The 18,454-nt window shown below is 43.2% G+C and overlaps 1 protein-coding gene across 1 annotated transcript in view; it reads left to right on the top strand.

Annotated features, from left to right (window-relative positions):
- Window positions 1–18,250, top strand: part of LOC144931556 (adhesion G protein-coupled receptor A1-like) — a 160,232-nt gene extending 141,982 nt beyond the window's left edge. Inside the window, exon 6 of the mRNA XM_078855526.1 lies at window positions 16,731–18,250. Coding sequence (XP_078711652.1) covers window positions 16,731–18,027 — 1,297 coding nt within the window. The 3' untranslated portion in view covers window positions 18,028–18,250. The remainder of the gene's footprint in view (window positions 1–16,730) is intronic.
- Window positions 18,251–18,454: the final 204 nt, after the last annotated feature.

The following is an 18,454-nucleotide window of genomic DNA, read 5'->3' on the forward strand; positions in this document are numbered from 1 at the left end:
TTTTAATATTTAAACAGTTCAAAGAAGAATTTGATTTTACACTCAAATGCTATATAATCACAAAGTTTAGTCAAATATTTTTAATGAGTATCCTCCTCGTGCTCATACATTTTACTAACCTAACACACACACACAAGTGTATAACACACACTGGGCTTGAAAATGTGTAAACAGTAATTTCAAGATGTTAAACTGAAATCATAAGACGATATAAATAGCATGTGCTACATGTATACCCCATATATAAATAAATTCATGAGTAGAATATGCACATGTATGCACTTTCTAGCCTTCATCACACTTCCATTAAACGTGAACACGCACACATAAACATATGAAAATAAGAATGTTAAACGAGATAATTAAACACATTTTTTGGAGTGCACAAGTAGTTTGAAATCCATGGAGAGTAATTTTTAATATTTGAAAAATGTCTATACATTTTAGTTTGTGTACGTGAACATTACCTTTGAGATATATCTGTGCTATTGTTGACCAGTTGTCGTGGTGCAAAGGTTGGCACACTGGACGTGCAATCCAAATGTCGCTGATTCGATTCCCTGGTGTTAAGTTGAAACGATGGTGCGCATTTCTTAAATTCACGCCCCCCTCCCCCACCTATATCCAACCCATCAGCAGATCACGTGTGGTTGGTAAAGTGTGGGTACCTCCTCGAACATTTCCTGGCCAGCATGGAGGAGCAAGCTAAGAAATACTCCCTCGAGAGCCCTTCTGCTAGCAGTCGCGTGAGAGAGCGATTGCTGTGGTGCATCTTTACCTTTTGATGTCTATAAAACATGTATGCTTGAGGTAAAATCAATTGGGTCCCCTTTGTGATACTGTCATGTGCAGTTTCTCACAATACGCTGTTATTTAGAAGAGGCATTCACTGTCCTGTCCCCTTGAAGGTTTTGTCTGCCATGTCTCTGATGATCTTGAAAACAGCATTGCTCTATTGAACTATACACATCTCTGTATACATTTTTTTTTAAAGAAGGCCCTCACAAATCAGCAGGTGTGAAATTAGTGCAATTACTTGTTGATGTTGGTTTCACACGATCAAACAAGAAAATGTACCCTGTATGTTGAACTTCTTTCACATCGTATGTAGCCAATCGTGATAATCAGTGGTGCGGGGAAAAGGACAACAAACTAAACACCAAAAGCAGTTCTAAAGACATGAGTTTTCAATCTAGAAGATGTAAAAGTGCATAGCGCCAGTGGCTTCCTAATATCGAAAAGGAAGAGCGTTCCATATGGCCACAGAAGCGCACCTGAAAGCGTGTAATGCAAGTGACCGTCTTTGTTTGGTGGCCAGCCAAAAGGCGCTGTGAGGATGACAGAAGTTCGTGTGATGGTTTATGCTCCTTGACGAGATCATCAAGGTATTGTGGTTCATTTGTGTCAAGTTTTTTTTATGTGCAATAAGTGCGACCTCATCATCTATTCGTTCGGCAACCAGAAGCCAATGCAGCTTGGCGACTCTTTGCTAACGTGCTGGCAGAAAGATCAATAAAATAATAATCAGAGGAAAATTATCCAAACAGCCACGATGAAAGCGTAACAGGCGCACTCATCATCATCATCAGCTATGATCTAGTCACTGCTGCATGAATGCCTCTCCACGTCATCACCATCCCTCACAGTCTCATTATGTGACAATCCATCTCGCTCCTGTACATGAGCTGATCTCATCGTTGCTCCATCTCAATGATTCTTTCCTTATTTAAATGCGTTTGTCCCACTTTGACTTCTACTCCACCAGTTTAACACGTAGGCTTTCACGACCAATATCATCCATCATATATGTTTTTGGGTTAGATCGCGTAAATGTGTTGTTAAACCCGCCACCACCCGGCAAAGCTAATTCGTAAGGTTTGTCACGTAAACCAAACATGCCAATTAGTTATTAATTCAGCACACCAGTGATTTGGAGAGTACATCCCACAAAATGTATAATGTTGAGTTGGAGAGTACACCCCACAAAATGTATAATGGTGTGGGGTTTACTGTTCAACATTTATACTTATGCGATCAAACTCAAAAAACCTCCATTATGAATCAGGGGACAATATTTGTTTTTGTTTACTGTTCAACAGCATATCAATTTAGCAAGAATATATATAAGAAGCATTTTCTGGTAGTGATTGATATCAATGTATTAACCTGTAGTTTTATTGTACCGCTTTGTATGGATGTACTGGCTTGTACCAAAGGAATGTGGAACTGCCAACCACTATTTCATGGCCACCAACTGAGACGAGCACCTCCCCATGCTTGTTTAAGGACATAATTATTTTCAACTTGAATTTTAGCTGCACAATAAACACTGCGATACTGCCGTGCTGTAACGGTTAGCACATTGGATGTGCAATCCAGAGGTCATTGGTTCAATCTCTGATTACCACGGTAGGCCACGAACGGTGCGAGAGAAGTCCGACATACATGCAATCTCCGAGAGAAGTAGTTGAAGGAATAGTACAATTTCGATTTAAATCTTTCGTGACTGCAGGGATTCATATTATTGGTTCTTTCAGTAAAGTCACGTAGAAGGGAAATAATAAAATAATAAAAATAAAACAATAAAATTCTCACGACATTTCGATTGCAACACAAGCAATCATCATCAGGTGTGAAAACCACAGCAAGAAATTGTATTGTTGTATTTTTATTATTTTATTATTTCCCTTTTACGTGACTTTACGGAAAGAACCAGGAATAGTACAAGTTGCTTAAATCCAGCCGCCTCTGTCCACCCAGGACTATAAATAGGTACGCCACAGTAAATAGATCAGGATGTCTCATGTGGTGGGGTAAAGCGTGTTTACTCCAACATATTCCCTGACATTTGACCAGCATGGAAGAGTAGACCACAGCGGCGAGATGTTAACGACCTCGCCTGGTACACAGGATGTGCGTGGCCCTGATGCCTGTATTTTTGTAGTTTGCATGTCTCTCTCCCCATGGTCACTTGGATTTTTCTTCGGTTCCTCCGGGTTTTCCTTCCACATTTAGAAACATGAGTTAGATTATTTGGCTGCTATGAATTTCCACGTGATAAGCCACTTTGTTGAGCTATCATTTGTGGTCAGGTCGCTTCTGAGCAAAATCTATATAGCTCAGTCGGCCTTACCTGATAAAATAAAATAAAAAAATTAGTTTAGGCCAAATAGCCTCTTAAGGGGTTTTCAAAAGCTCCCTCTAGCAGAAGCCTTTGGCGATTAGTGGCATGAGCATGTAATTGCAGTGCTGCGCTAACGATGTTGCTTTTTAATAGAAGATTGCCACAAATGATAAATGGAACGCCTCTTTAAAAACTGCACTCTTTGATATCACAGTGTGTTTCGCAAGTGTACCATGATAAATGTGGCAATTGAAAAAAAAGGACCAAACTGTCCAGATTTTCCTTCCTGCATTACTCTGGCATTTACTTGGATGGTGAGCATCCAGTTATGACTCAGGATGTCTCAAGCTTATCATTTCAGATCTGATGATATTGGACAATATCCCTGCAGCTATGTGAGCAATGTTCATTAAATGTTAATATTAATTCTTAAAGGCCTCCAAAACAAAGCCTAATTTTGATTGCCAGTTACAGTAATGAGTAGTGCATATTAAATGATTGCCAGAATGTTTTGGTCCAGTCATCTACTGCTATGCGTATGATAGTTGCTGTGAAGATGGTCCAATTATAAAGTTTGCTTGACTCAATACATGCGCATATATTTCCAGGCGTTTTAATTGGAATTCATGAGTATGGAAATATTTGAGACAATGTGGGTACATATATTTTCATATGTGATATGTATGAGAGGTGTGTAATCATGACATAATGGTGCATGCTTAAAATTGTGGTTCCAGCTGTCCAAGGCTAAATGGTTAGTGTTAGGTGACCCAGAACAATGCTGCCCTGGTATTTGAGAAATGTTATTACATGGCCACGAGTGGAAAGGCTACGTCTATTACCTCTGACATGTGCACGCAACAACTACTATAAAATAAGCAATAAAAAGTCTGAAATGAAGATATATAAATCCAACAGTGTACAATTTCAGCATCGCAAGAATGTCGATGATTTATGGTTTCTGCAGGGTTTTTTTCTCATACAAGCAGAAAATTATATTATAATAATCACAAAAATGTGGTTGAATCAGTATAATTGCTGTTGTGAAATATTTTATTTACTCATCAGAGAGGTGATTTATAATTAATTAACGGGTGTTCTCAAGTGATAAAATTAAATACTGTATAAAAAAAAATGCAATAATTGATGTGTCATATTATAATATTATAATTATAATATGACATATCAATGTGATTCTCTGAGAGCTGTAGAATGTCGTTTTGATAAATAACATGACAGTGATGCTATTTCTGTCATAAAACGCACTTACATATATTGTAACAGGCTTCACTCTTCGTTACAAGTCAGCACTGCCACTTGCATTGTATTCATGTGCTTTGATCTCAGCTATTATTAACTTAGTGCTACACTGCAGAAAGTACCATGTTAATGTGCGGTGGAAAAGTGGTGAGCGCACTACGCTACAGACGTGGCAAGCCGAGTTCGATTCCCACTCACGGCGATTACCTGGGCCTCCGCTAGGTCGACTCAGCCTTAAACGAGTACCTGATGCTATGTGTAAACATCGCCACTATGGAGACAAAGTCGGCCAGGCGTTGTGCTGACCACCCACCCTTTTGTGTGCTGCGACAGCCTTCATCGGTGCTTGCTAAACAGCTCTTGCCCCACAGGTCTGTTAAGACTACATGTGGGGTCATTGTGTGTTTGTGAGTGGTGAGTGATAGCCCAGTGGCTAGCACACTGCGCTCCAAACCCAACGGCCTGAATTTAATTGCTGTAGCGGTCTGATGAATTTAAGAGTGGTTTTGTTTGCGAATGACTTGTGGGAGAGGCTGTGCTGCTTATTATAATGTACTAATGTGCTCGTGACAACAGCGCAGCGTAGCTGATTTCACCAGAAGTTAAATATTTCGTGTTTGCAGGCGAGCAAATACATAAACTGCCCACAACATCCATTACTGATGGCCATCCGTTCAAAGGTCAGCAAGCGATTTTATTACATTCCTTTTGCACAGCCGTAGAGAAGATGGGTGAAGGGTTTGAACTCGTAAATATATGGCCCTGGAGCAAGCAGAATAACTATGGGTTATTCAATCACCATACTACAACGGCATGCAGCGGCGAGGTCAATGGCTGGGGAGGCACTGGCTAGTGTCAGAGCCAGATTCACACACTGAGGTGGGCGTTGCCTCACGGAGGGGGCGTGGTCTCACTGAGGGGGCGTGTCCTCACTGAGGGGGGTGTGTTAGACACGTCCCCCTCAGTGAGGCAGATGTGATAGCTGCCTCCCCTGGTGCTTTTTCATTGCAGTTTCATGACGAGACCAGCGAGCCTAATTATCTTTATACACATACGTGAAATAAGTTACCTGGAGTATGGAAGGCGAGGACATGATATGAAGGGGTCTACAAACATTACATTGGTGACATACTGAGATAGTAACAGGCATGCGCTTATTGCCCGTGCTCCCTCCAGTTACTGAGGGGTTGCGCAATCAGAGGGGAGGCTGAGTGCGTCGCTGCCTCACCTCTTGTCTCTTCCTGTATTTGCAGCGGAGCTCAGCAATAATTGGAATCGTACAGAAATTACATTTATAACACAGATCAGTGGAAAAATCTGAATATTTTTTTAATTATATATATTTTTCGATACAGCTATTTTCATTGGAGTATGACAGGCGAGGCTCTGCCTCCCCTGCCTCCCCTGACCGCACATCCCTGCAGTGAAGTAGCAAAATATGTATGTGTGCTAGGGCGAGAGAAGAATCGTATCGATTCGCGCAATGCGCTACCAATCTGGTCCATGTTTGATTCTCAGCCACAGCTAACAGTAGTGATTATCTGAACAGGTTTCTGGTCCTCCCATAGGTTGACTCAGCCTTAGATGAGTACCCGGTGTGTGTAAACATGAGCACTGGGGAGACGCCATTCCAGCCTTCATAGGTGCTCACCAACAGCACTTTCCCTGTGGGGGCCGACGTCTGCCTCCCCGCTCCCTGTGAGCGGGCGGGGCATGACGTCCACCTGCTCCACTCCCCCCTCCTCCTCGTCGGCCGCCTCTCGCTGGGCCCCCGCCGATCGGGTGATCGACCTCCCCACGCCAGCGCACTCTCTGAGGGACATATCCTAATGGCTGGCTTACCACCGCTGGGGGTTATCTCCCACACGTTCAAATCACACCACCACACAAACGAACGCGGAGGCGTGCACGCACACGCCCCTGCACGCGTGTTTTTCTCTCACAAAGCTGGCGCTGACCAAAAGGGACGGCGGCGGTATGAATATGCACGCGCCCCTCCGGGTGGTCAAGCCCTAATCCGCGTGCCCGCAATGCTAATGCAAATGTAAACAGAAAAGAAACGGCGGCTGTATGAATATCTTTTGGTGCGCGCTTCCCCAATGGCCAGCGCTACGGCCCACGGAGGACCCGGCAGCGTAAAGCACGCTGGGTAAACACCCTGCACGCGAGCGCTTACCACCGCTGAGGTTATCCCACACACGCCGAGCGCTAATCAACAGAAACGGCGGCGGTATGAATATGCACAGGGACTATGGGGCACGCCTCACCGTCAACGCTATTTCTACTGTGTAAACGCGCTGCGTAAAGCGCGCTGTGTAAACACGCATGCGAGCGCAAGCACGCGCAAACGACGGCGGCCGTATATGCGGCAGTACACGCGCCTCACGCACACGCTCAAATCACTCAGACCACCCCCACGCTGCCACCCTGCACTCGCGCTCACGCCAGGCACACCGTCTCTCTAAGCAGACGCGTGACACACAGATCACAGACGCTACACCGAGGTTCTAAACGAAAGTTTATTAATGGCACCAATACACATTACCCGGAGGAGGAATATTTCGTAGCTGTACTCCCGGCGTCGCACGGACGTTGTGAGAGGCGGAGGGAGAGGGACGAGCGAAAACCTCACCTATCATCACCTCGGAGCAGCACTTGCTGCGAGCGGCTCAAGGAGGCAGGACAGGGAGTTGGTCTGGACGGCCTGGAGGTTGAAGACAACTGCCCCAATCATCCCGGGGCTCCCACCTTTAAAAGGCCCGGGGGTGGACGTCGCGTCGCGCAGCCAATCACGCGACCACCTTTTGATTTACAACTGATGCCCCGTCCTCACCTGGAGCGTCCGTTACGCCTCCACCCATCGTTTTCTTAGTTCGAGCCTTCGGTTTTTTGCCCTTTTCACCCCTTACCCACTGTTCTCCCGTGCCCAGTAGTTTGAGCCTTCGGTTTTGCTCTTTACGCCTAATATTCCACCCTCCGTCCTCCCCCCAATGTTGTGAGTAACTCATTGCATTTGGCCCAGGGAACCTTTTATTTTTGCGCCCATACAATTTTAAGCCAATTTAGGGGCACCGTAATGTAACCTGTCCTGTGGGGGTCAGCCAATCTCCTGGCACCGGGAAACTGTGGGACTCTCCCCCTAGTGGCCCTTCGGATTAAAACCCGATGTGCCAGACAACCCCCCGCCAGGGCACTACGTGGGTGCGCTGAGTGTGGGTGTGTGTTTAGTGCGGGGGGCGGGAGGGAGTCGCGGCGCTTGCGGGGTTGCTCCGCGGTCGTGACACCACATATGAGGAGACAAAGGAGAGTAGGTGTAGTTATGGCCATACCATCTTCTCGTACGCCATTCCAGCCTTCATAGGTGCTCACTAACAGCACTTTCCCTATCTGCCTGAAGAGGATACACAAGGGTCTTTGTCTCTTTTTCCGTGGAGAAGGGGGGTGAGCAGTGGTGCAGTGGTTCGCACATTGTGCTGTGAACCTATCAATCTGAGTTTGATTGTCAGTGACAAGCGGTATCAGAACTTGTCCTGCACCTCAATTCGGTCCACTCAGCCTTAAATGGCCGTTTGAGGCAGGGTCTAAGCAGCGGCACTGGGAAGACAGAGGTGACCACGTGTCGTGCTGGCTATACCAACGTTTTATTGGCCATGTTGGCCTTAACAGGTGTTTCATTCCAGCATTTGCCTCAACAGTCGGTCTGGCCACAATATGGATCGTTATCTTTTGTATATCTGTGTGTGTGAGAGAGAGCGTATGTAACGGTTAGCACGCTGCGCTACGAAACGAACCCGGCGACCTGAGTTTGATTCCCGCTCACGGCCAACACCGGTGACAATTATCTGAACCGGTCCTAGGCCTCCCTTATATTAACTCAGGCTCAAATGAGTACCTGGTGCAATGTTTAAGCATTGCCACGAGGGAGACAAAAAACGGCCGGGCGAAGTGCTGTCTACCCACACCCTCGTGTGCCGTGCCCTTCATTCGTACTCATCAACAGGTCTTTCCCCAACAAGTCTGTTAAGGCTAAAGTGAAATATTTGTCTTTATATGCCCACATAGATGTATCTCTTTCTTTAAAATCTTCCACAAGACGGCCTTTAACCAAAGGCCTTTAACCAAAGGCCATCTCAATGTTTTCAAGCAGAGCTAGATCTTTTTATTAGGAGGTGCTTACATTTTCAATCCCACGTGTGGTGTTATTTCCTTGGTTGAGAGGGTGCTACCTATCAATATAAACCATTTTAAAGTTAATGGGTTTTATCATTTAAATCAATTAAATATACCACATTTCTGCAGGTATGCATTTCCTTGCCTATTGCTGTACAATGGGCAAGGTGTACGCATGAAGGTGGTGACAACTGTCAAACATCCGTAATATTCTCTTGGTGAGCTGATACTGTTTCTATATACCATTGTGAAAAGTTAGTGCACCAACAATTAAGTGGCGTAAAATGTATTTTGCATGACCCACATTCCACCCTTTTCACGCACCTCCGATTAGCAAGGTTGGCTACGTACGATACGAAAGAAGTTCAACATACATAGAACATACATGCTAATCTCTCACAATACAATGGCCACCCCCACAGCTTCGTTTGTCAAGATTTCTCCGATCTTACATTTACATGCACACCATTCCACCTCCCCCAAACGCAATCCACCTCCCTCAAACGCAATCCTCCTCTGTGAAAGAGCCTCATTATACCATGTAATTACGAATTAAATGTATTCCTATGACGCACCACCATTATAACAATTTTTTGTAAATTACTTTGTAGGTAATTGAAAATCATACAACCTAATACGAAGCTTATGTTAAAGTAACACATCATGTATTGTAATGACCGGGCCATTTGTTTTCTTATGTTACTGTTGATCGGTGCATAATCCTGTTTGAATGTTATTTTCAAGAGGCAATTGGGCAGCCGAGTGATCAGTGCCGTGCCACGGAGCAATTTCTCTTAATTTTCTGAAACTACCTGGCAAACGCATCAGGAGATATGTCATCTGCTACAAACTTACATAATTCTCTGGAATATGTGTATGTGCCATTGTCATTGTTAAAACGCAACATTTAAAAAATAGCGTACAAATCCGTTTCGATCAATTTTCATCTCGATGGCTGTGCAACTGCCAAAAGAAATACGAAATCTCAACATGTTCACACCTGCTTGATTTTAGGCCAACTACTACATACGTTTTATTGTAAGTTTTAATTGCATTGGAGTAAGAAATGAGAGGTGAGCACCTGCTAGAGTGTGCAACCTTGACGACACAACAATAATATGGACATGGATGTGGAAAAGTCCATGTAATACAGGAAGTGACCACAAACTGGAGGAATGTAAGCCGCACGTCAACGTAGCCAAAGAGAGAGCAAAGAAAATTGCGGGCCAAACCAAGCAAGTCAAAATACTAAAATGTTACCGATACACTGAGATTACGTGAGGAATTCACCAAAGTACGTATTAGAAGGGATGTTAGCCAAGTTGACGTGCTTTCGCTAAAGTTATTCACAATGCCATTGCGAGATATATTTTTTTAAAGATTGGATTGGAGAAGTAAAGGCACACAAATAGAGAAAACGTTAATTTATTTGATTCATTCCTAACAAAATAGCCATTGTAAAGTTCTTTGAGAATGAACTATAGGAATATTAGAACTTAATAAAGAAGGTTGCAAAGTTGAGCAAAACTAAAGTTATGAACAGCAGATATCTGTTCATAATTAGTTTTCTTTGAGTTAATTCGTGCAGGTACAATGCCAATTTTCAGTGATACCCTCTGCCACGCGACAGTAGCCAATCAAATCAAGTTGGCATGCGCACAAATATGCCAATTTATCTGTTTTTTCGGCAAACTGAAATGTTGAAAAGTGATTTAAACTCATACAAATCCGATTGTGGATGGAGCTCTTAAACCATTGTGTTACTCCGCCAGATTGATATCCTTTAACCTTAATATATGTGTTTAGGTTCAAAGAAATACACCATTGACCTGCATGGTAATTTCAAACGTATTATTTAGCACCTGGCCTCTGCAGCCGCCTAGGCTCATATGAACAATTTTCTTAAAGTGTCTTGGTGAATTTTTGACATTTCAAAGGTAAATATTCTTCAAAGACATGGAATTTAATACAAAGTGAAATTGTCCATCATATTTAAAATGGCAAACATATTTACAAGTCAACGCTTGAATACAGATACTTGCAAGAATCCAAAACCTCATTAAATGTCGGGTTGCCTTATAAATCATTGTCACTGGCCTAACCATAGGCAGGAACGGGTTATTCTAATTCTTTATTCTTCATGTATAACTTATTGAAAACCTCGTGTGTGTTTAGATGTTTACGTGTGTATACGTGTATGTGTCTGCTTGACATCTAGCAGACAACTGTGCTGGTTATGTATCCATGCAGCATGTCAGACAAGTTGCAAATGCGTCTCAGTGGTTCTGCACTGTCACATGATTTTGCAGCAGTGGGCAGTGGTCTGGCTCAATGGAAAACACTCAATCTACCCGTCCTTGGCAGACCATATCCCGCTAACCATAAATCACAATTTGAACAAGTTGAAGCAAGGAATTGGAGATAATTTATTCTCAGCCACAATCCACAGCTTATTTTTCTGTAATTACGTAGTACTAAATAATGTTGTGATAATACTGTAATTAACAAATAGGTGCTTAAGGAAAAGTTAATCGTCAAAACTAAGAATCCGTGAAATTATCATACATTTTATCAGTGGGTTAGATCTGCGGCTTTGAAATATTTGCATAAGCATTTCTCATTAATAATTGTTTGCCAAGGCTTACAGTAAGTTCCAATGCTTGATTTTTCTGCGATGAATGTGTGAATTCTGTGAAGTAACCCAAATTTTCATTGACACAAAATTAATATCCAGAATGCAGCATGTCCTTTAATTTGTGCAATCTGATATCCATTATATGATTCAGTGTATGCTCTCTAAGCAAATGTCGATTCCATTATATACAGCCAATTTATTAAAATCATCACAGCAGCCATTGTCTATCCACTACTGGATAAAGGCTTCCTCACGCCATTTCCATCCTTCATCTCACTGCTGCACATTAACTGATCTCATTGCTCTGTCTCCATGGTGGTTGGCCTCTTGGATGCCTTTCTGTTACCAGTCCCATCCATCGGCGATCATCCAATCTAGCAGTGGGTCAGCCTCTGATTTGTTTGTTCCCTAATACGTGTGTTCATTTTTTTTAAATCTCCAAATGTAATTCCAGCCATGCATCTCTCCTTACTTCTTTGTCAACTTTGGAACATACATTCCATTTTCTTTCTAATAGTCCATGTTTTTAATCCATGTCATAGCTGGTAGGAATGCATGCTCAACTTTCCAAAGTCACTCCATCCTCCTCTTTGGGGGCATCACAGTGGCGGTCGTGGGTTCGATCCTGACCCTGACTTGTATATTTGGAGTTTACATATTCTCTCCTTTCCCTCCACATTTAGAAACATGCGTTTAGAGTATTTGGGTACTATACATTTCCACATGATAAACCACTTCGTTGAGCTATCATTTGTGGCCAGGTCGCTTCTGAAAAGAGCTACATAGCTCAGTGGGCCTTACCTAGTAAAATAAAAAAATAGTTTATCGTTTTTAGTTTGATCCCGGTCTGCCTTCGTAACTGTCCTGGGAACACACATTCTGTTGTGTTCACAAGTCGTGTAAAACCAAGAGTTATTTTATTTTGTTGGACAAGTTTGTTGGACATTATTTCTTGTTTTGCTCATTTATCTTAAGCCCAAAAGTGCAGCCGTCCTATGTGTAGTTCTTCAATGATGTCTCCTCGTGCATTTTCACTGCTTTTTAAAATTAGAACTTAATAAAGAAGATCTAGGATGCCTAAAACTTTATCCTTTTATGTTTAAGCATTTATTACTCCAATCAAATTTTTTGGGAGATATTATACAATTTTGCTGAAAACAACCTTGGTGAGAGCATATCTCCTTGCATAACTCCTTCCGATTCATATTTTCAAGCTCTATTTGTGCAAACTGAAAGTAGCAGCTCCTTCTTTGCAAATGGTTATGACAATGTCTCTGTTTTTTGCATTAATGCATTAGTCTGCAAGGGCTTGGTAACTGCTTCAGTTTCCACTGAATCAAATACCTTTTCAAAACTTATAAAAAGACAGACGTAATTGTATTTCACATTCATTAGTATTTTCAAGAAATATATTAAAGTATATCTAGTTTTCAAAGGATTTGTAACTATGATAGAAGATAGTCCTAATTACATTTTCTGTTAATTTACATATGGGAAATTATAATACTTTAGATTTAGTCTTTTGCACTGCCACATAATGGCCTAACATTACACGCTATATTAAAGAGTTTTTAACGCCCACTTTTATATGAGTATTAGATAAGACAGTGCTTATTAGCCAGAATAAAATGTACCAAATGGATGGAGTTGGCGGTCCTCAACCAGGATTTGAATTCATGGGTACTATATCCATGCTGTCATCTGGCTGGATCTACACACAACAGTTAATGTATATGTGTATATAGTATGTATTGTTCTGTTTACTTTTCTTCCTTGTGCTTCTATATGTTATGATGCGTTCATGAAAGCTTGCATGGTCAGTGACTCCAATGGCCCCTCGCTTGCCGGTGGAAAGCGTCTGGTGGATATAACCCAATAGTGTACAACTTCATTTTGTCACCCACCCTCGAGATTTGTGTCCTCTTTAAAGGAATGGAATGACCTATTGGCAAGGGAAAGTCATATATTCTCATGGGATGAATGAAACGTGGGGCATAAATCACGTGACATTGAGGCAAGCAAAATCGGGAGGTCTCCTTAATTTGTGATAAACACTCAGATGAAGTTTATTGACATTGTAGTCTTAATTAACAAAAAAAGTAATTTAGAATACGAATATAAATTGAACAAATGATAATGTGCTTTTATGTTTTGTCAAAACTATTTCGTATGTAATTTAACATTTCTTTTCTTTGGGCACTGCAAGAGCAAAGCATACATAGTGTATTGAAGTGGCCACAACCAAACATTCCCCTTAGTGCATTTGGAGATAGATAATAACAACTAAATCGTAGAAAACATGTTGAGGAGCTCTAAATGGATATATATATATTTTTTTAAATATCTGAGCATGCACGTTGGTAATACTGTACAAGAATAAAGTTTTTTTTACTTTTACATATTTTTGTTTCAACTGCTTGAGGGTATGATGAGTATTTAAAATTCATGCCATAACATGCAGAGTCTTTTTGGCTGCTTCACATTATCCTGATTAGTCTTTGAGAATGTGCCAGCACCTTCACGGTGTGAGCTAACGCACCCAACCTTTTTAATAATTCATGGACATAGGTCATTACTGTTCATTAAAATCCTCTGACCCTTTTATACTTCTCAAAACTAATGAACAATCATGAGGCCATGAAAAGCGCACTAATGTTCTGTTACTCCATACTTTCAAGCTATGCAATAAACTTAGCTGTGCTTTGTTGATAATTATTGCGACACCGTATTTGTCAAAACATGGACAATGTGTTTTGTAATTTGTTTTATTTATCTAACCTGTGTAACTCTGCAACTCCTCTTCAGGCTCAATGAATGTTGAATGTATATATTCATGTATTTGTGTACTCATTTAATATATCGTTAAATGACTACTGTCTCAGAAGTGCAAAATGTAATCATCATCAGCCATGCTCTCGCCATTCCTGGATGAATGCCTACCCATACTCTTACCATCCCTCCAGTATTGTCATGGATAAATCCATCTCGCTTCTGCACATGAGCTCGTTGCATCGCTTCATCTCTACAATGGTCATCCTGTTGAGCGTGTGCCTTCCTTTAGCTGCCAATCTGTCATCAGTCTCATCCATTAGCCATCAACCCTTCTGCGACGTGTGCTACCCATGTCCACTTCGTTTTCTTTAAAATGTACAAATAATACCGTAATAATAATAATAATTTACAGCCCTTTGTCAATCCACTGCTCGATGGACTCCCTCCATGCCATGTCGGCTATGGGAGTTAGTTACCCCACCCTGCATGACGAATGTCAGTAGTGCAGGTTGGTAAAGCAGAAACCCAGTACGAGCTCGGTTATCACTCGCTACTGCTGTTAGCTTTGGCTTCCAATCAAATTCAGGTCATTGGGTTCATCACGCAGCGTGCTATCCACTGCACCGCTGCTCCACGTCATATGCCACCACAGTAGGCTATATGAAAAAATCATTTTATGCATCAGAAACGCAGCCATGTCTTCCCTTTGAAAATCTAAATCGTGGCACAGAAAACGTGCTCTTGGTATTGGTGGCCCCTCTCTGCTTGGGTGGAATGCCCACCTGCTCTATCTCAGCTGTCCACGGGGCTAACGTGCACCTAATTCACAGAACTCCCCAGTTTTACACACATGGCAGGAGACTCGCACAACAGGGAGCATTCTCACCATCTCATGCTGTCATAGGAAAATCACACACATTTCTATAATGGAGGAATCATTGTCATCATCATGTATTATTTATATCACACTTCCCATGCAGTCCATCTCTGGGCACCAGAACACGTGGTATGAGATCATTGCTCCGTAAATAAGTGATCGCAGATTAAATACAGTGGTACCTCGGAGATCGAACTTAATTCGTTCCAGAAGGCCATTCGAACACCGATTTGTTCGAACACCGAATTAATTTTCCCCATGAGAATCAATGTAAATTACATTAATTGGTTCAAGACACAAGAAATCTCTCATTATAAAGCATTTTTACACGAAGTTTACAGTAATTACATGCATAAAATCATAAAAAAAAACAGGAAACACAATGAATACATTTAATAAATGAATAAATACATGGAATAAATGAAATAAATTAACATTGAACTTCACTTTACCTGTAGTAAGGAGAGTTGATGGCTTGAGTGTAAGGTGGTGAGGAGGAGGAGGTGGTGGTGTCATTGTTTGGAAGGGGAGTCCTCTTCCATAATAACGTCGGGTAACTGCCCTTCTGGGGTTCTTTCTCTTTTGTGCCTCTTTTCTGCCACTAACTGTGAGTCACTTGAGCTCTTTCTGACTAAAAACTTATCTAAAGAGGTTATCATACGCTAAAACCTTTGTCTGGGCAAGCGTCATGCACGCTGGCCATACACGTCTCAGCCGTACAGGTTCTGTCAAGTCGTGATTGCCCGTTCGACCTCCGAATTTCGTTCGGTTTCCAGGGCAAAAAATGTTCGGAAATATCGTTCGACCACCGATTTGTTCGAGTTCTGGTGCGTTCGATCTCCGAGGTTCTACTGTATAATGTTAAAAACAAGACGCTATAAACAATACACACAACGGAAAATGAACAAAATTGGCCCACTAAACTGTGATGGACACTGCAAATCAGTCACACGTAGTAAAAAGTTACTTCTCCCATGAAAAGGTAGCGGATCTGAAATTCCTGAAAGCCTGCAAATGCCATGACAGCATCCATCACCAATCCTTTCCTCTCTCCCTCACTAGCAACTGCCCGAACGGGTCCATGACAGTGCAATTGCACAATTCACGCACCCTAATCGCGCTTGTTCAATTTACTCTTGAGCGCAGACTGACCCTTCTCACACATTTTCGGACACCGTTTTTCCTTATGTAAAAGCAGGCTTATAGGCATAGTCATAATATGAATATCTTTCTCTTTTTTTTCCAAATCTCAAGAGAAACTGCCCTTCCACCAACGCATAAATCAAGCCATGTGGATTGTAATGACATGGGCCTTACACTCGTTCCCTATCTTTGCCTGATAGGTATATTTATTATTTTAATGTCCCAATTGTCAATGTACAGCACCGCATATGATAAGTAATATATGCAAAAGCTTGACATTCACAAATCCATTCAATGTAGTCTATATCGCATATATATGCGATTGGCTTTAATTCCCAGACCTGTTATTGCAAATGCATGCCTTTGATTTCAACAAATAATGACACACGCTTAAAGGTGTGTTTTTTTCCATTTTGTTGTCTACTTTACCCATGCTGCGTAGATATTCAGACTAAAGGTCATAAAAGCTATCCACTGGGCAGCATTGTGCTACACTAAAAGCATAAAGAATAAGTGCGAAGCCACAACATTGAATGCGTAAGTGGCTGTCTGATGTGACAGGGAGCACTTTGAGGCCGCGACTAAAAATGTATGCACCTTTGCAGCCAAACAAATTTCAAGGCATGCTTGACGATTGTGCGATTTCCTATATGCTGGGCAATGCATTGCAAGGGAATCTAGGAAAATGAGTTATCGTTTAAATAATATTTTCATGTACTCGTGTGTGTGTTACCCCCTCCCGCCCCAAGCTGCTGGGTAGCATGGGAAGCGAGCCTCGCCGCTTTCTACGGCCCCACGGCACTCGTCGTTCTGGCCACGTGCGTCTACCTCATCCGCACGGCCGTGTGCCTGCACCGCCGCCCTGGCCAGCAGCGCTACGAGCTCAAGGACGCGCACCCGGCCGGCCCTCGTGGGGCCGCTGGACAACCGCCCCACATCATCATCGTCCACCCACCCCCGCGCTGCTGCCACCATCACGTGGCCAGCCACGGCGGGCCCGAGTGCGGCCACGGAGGCGCGTCCCGCTGCGCCGGCTCTCCGCCACCGGCGCTCGCCAACGAGCACACGTTCCCCGAGCAGCTCGCGGGCACGGCTCTCGTGCTGCTGCTGTATGCCATCTCCTGGACGCTGGGCGCCCTGGCTGCGTGGCACTCCGACCAGCTGCTGTCCGTGGTATTCAGCTGCCTGTTCGGTGGCACGGTGCTCACGCTGGGGCTGTTCGTGTTGGTGCACCACTGCGCCAAGCGCGACGACGTGTGGCACCTCTGGTTCGGTCGCTGCTGCTGCTGCTGCCACTGCTGTGGAGGAAAAGGTGGCGGCGTGACCCAGGCGGAGGTCGCCTCCTCCTCCAAGCTCTCGCATCAACCGTCACGGAGCGAGGAGCATGATCAAGAGTGCAAGCTCATAACTAATGGCCAGCTGTCGAGCGTGGGCGGTGGGAATATGTATGTGGTGGTGAGCGGAAACCCGCCTTCGTTGGTGAGCGACAGTGTGGCCGCCATCAGCAGCATACCCCTGGCCTCAACGGAGCACCAGTGCAAGATGACTAACCTGCAAGTGGAGAACATTGCCAGGGCGAATGTGCAGTTCGCACAGAGCAGGGAGAAAAGCATCGATGAGCGACTGAGTGAGATCAATGAGCAGGCGAGCGCTGACTGTCTCACAAGCAGGACTCTGCCGAGGAAACACTGCGCAAGGGGTCGGAGAAAAAACAGTCTGCAGGCCAACAGGCAAAGCTCCACGGGCGACTTGGTTTATGACGTGCCAAAAATCACGACGGAGGGAGGCGTCAGCGCGCAGTACAGTGAATTTTCCACACTTTCACTCTGCTGTCGGTCACAGGAAAGTGGCTCTGGGAACGATGATGCACCTGTGGTGCAGGCAGCCTCTCAGGAGGCTTTCTGCATGGCGTACGGCATCCACTTTCCTGTTCACAATGTGATATCGCCTGCTGATAACATTGAGCTAAATGCCACAGTCCCATTAATCACAGGCACCTGCCCAAATGTCAAAACGGGACCCTGGAGGACTGAGACAACTGTATGAGCACATTATCATATCGTTTAAAATGAAAGAGCCGATACAAAAAAAAATGACACAAACACTGAAAACATTTCAAAATGCAAAGAACTCTGGACCCACGTATATATTTTTAGTACGTATTGTAAAAGCGAAATATTTTATTGGTTGTCAGTCGAAACAAAATATTGCAGATGCTGAATGTTCTGTAAACACTCTATAAAATATGCTTTTCAAACACATCGTCACCCTGCGACACTCCAAAAAGATATATGTTGCATAGATGTATAGTCATCAATGGATGTAACCTTTTGGTATACCGTAGATGTTACGATTGCTGTCGACAAAGATATTTTTTCTCTCTCCTGGAATGGCTCTTTATTGCCACCTCCTGTGCAGATGAAATATTGCTTAGAGTATGAGTTGGTGGTGGTGGTGGCGGCGGTGGTTGTAT

This window comes from Lampetra fluviatilis, chromosome 4 (assembly GCF_964198595.1).
Source record: "Lampetra fluviatilis chromosome 4, kcLamFluv1.1, whole genome shotgun sequence".
Classification (NCBI taxonomy): domain Eukaryota; kingdom Metazoa; phylum Chordata; class Hyperoartia; order Petromyzontiformes; family Petromyzontidae; genus Lampetra; species Lampetra fluviatilis.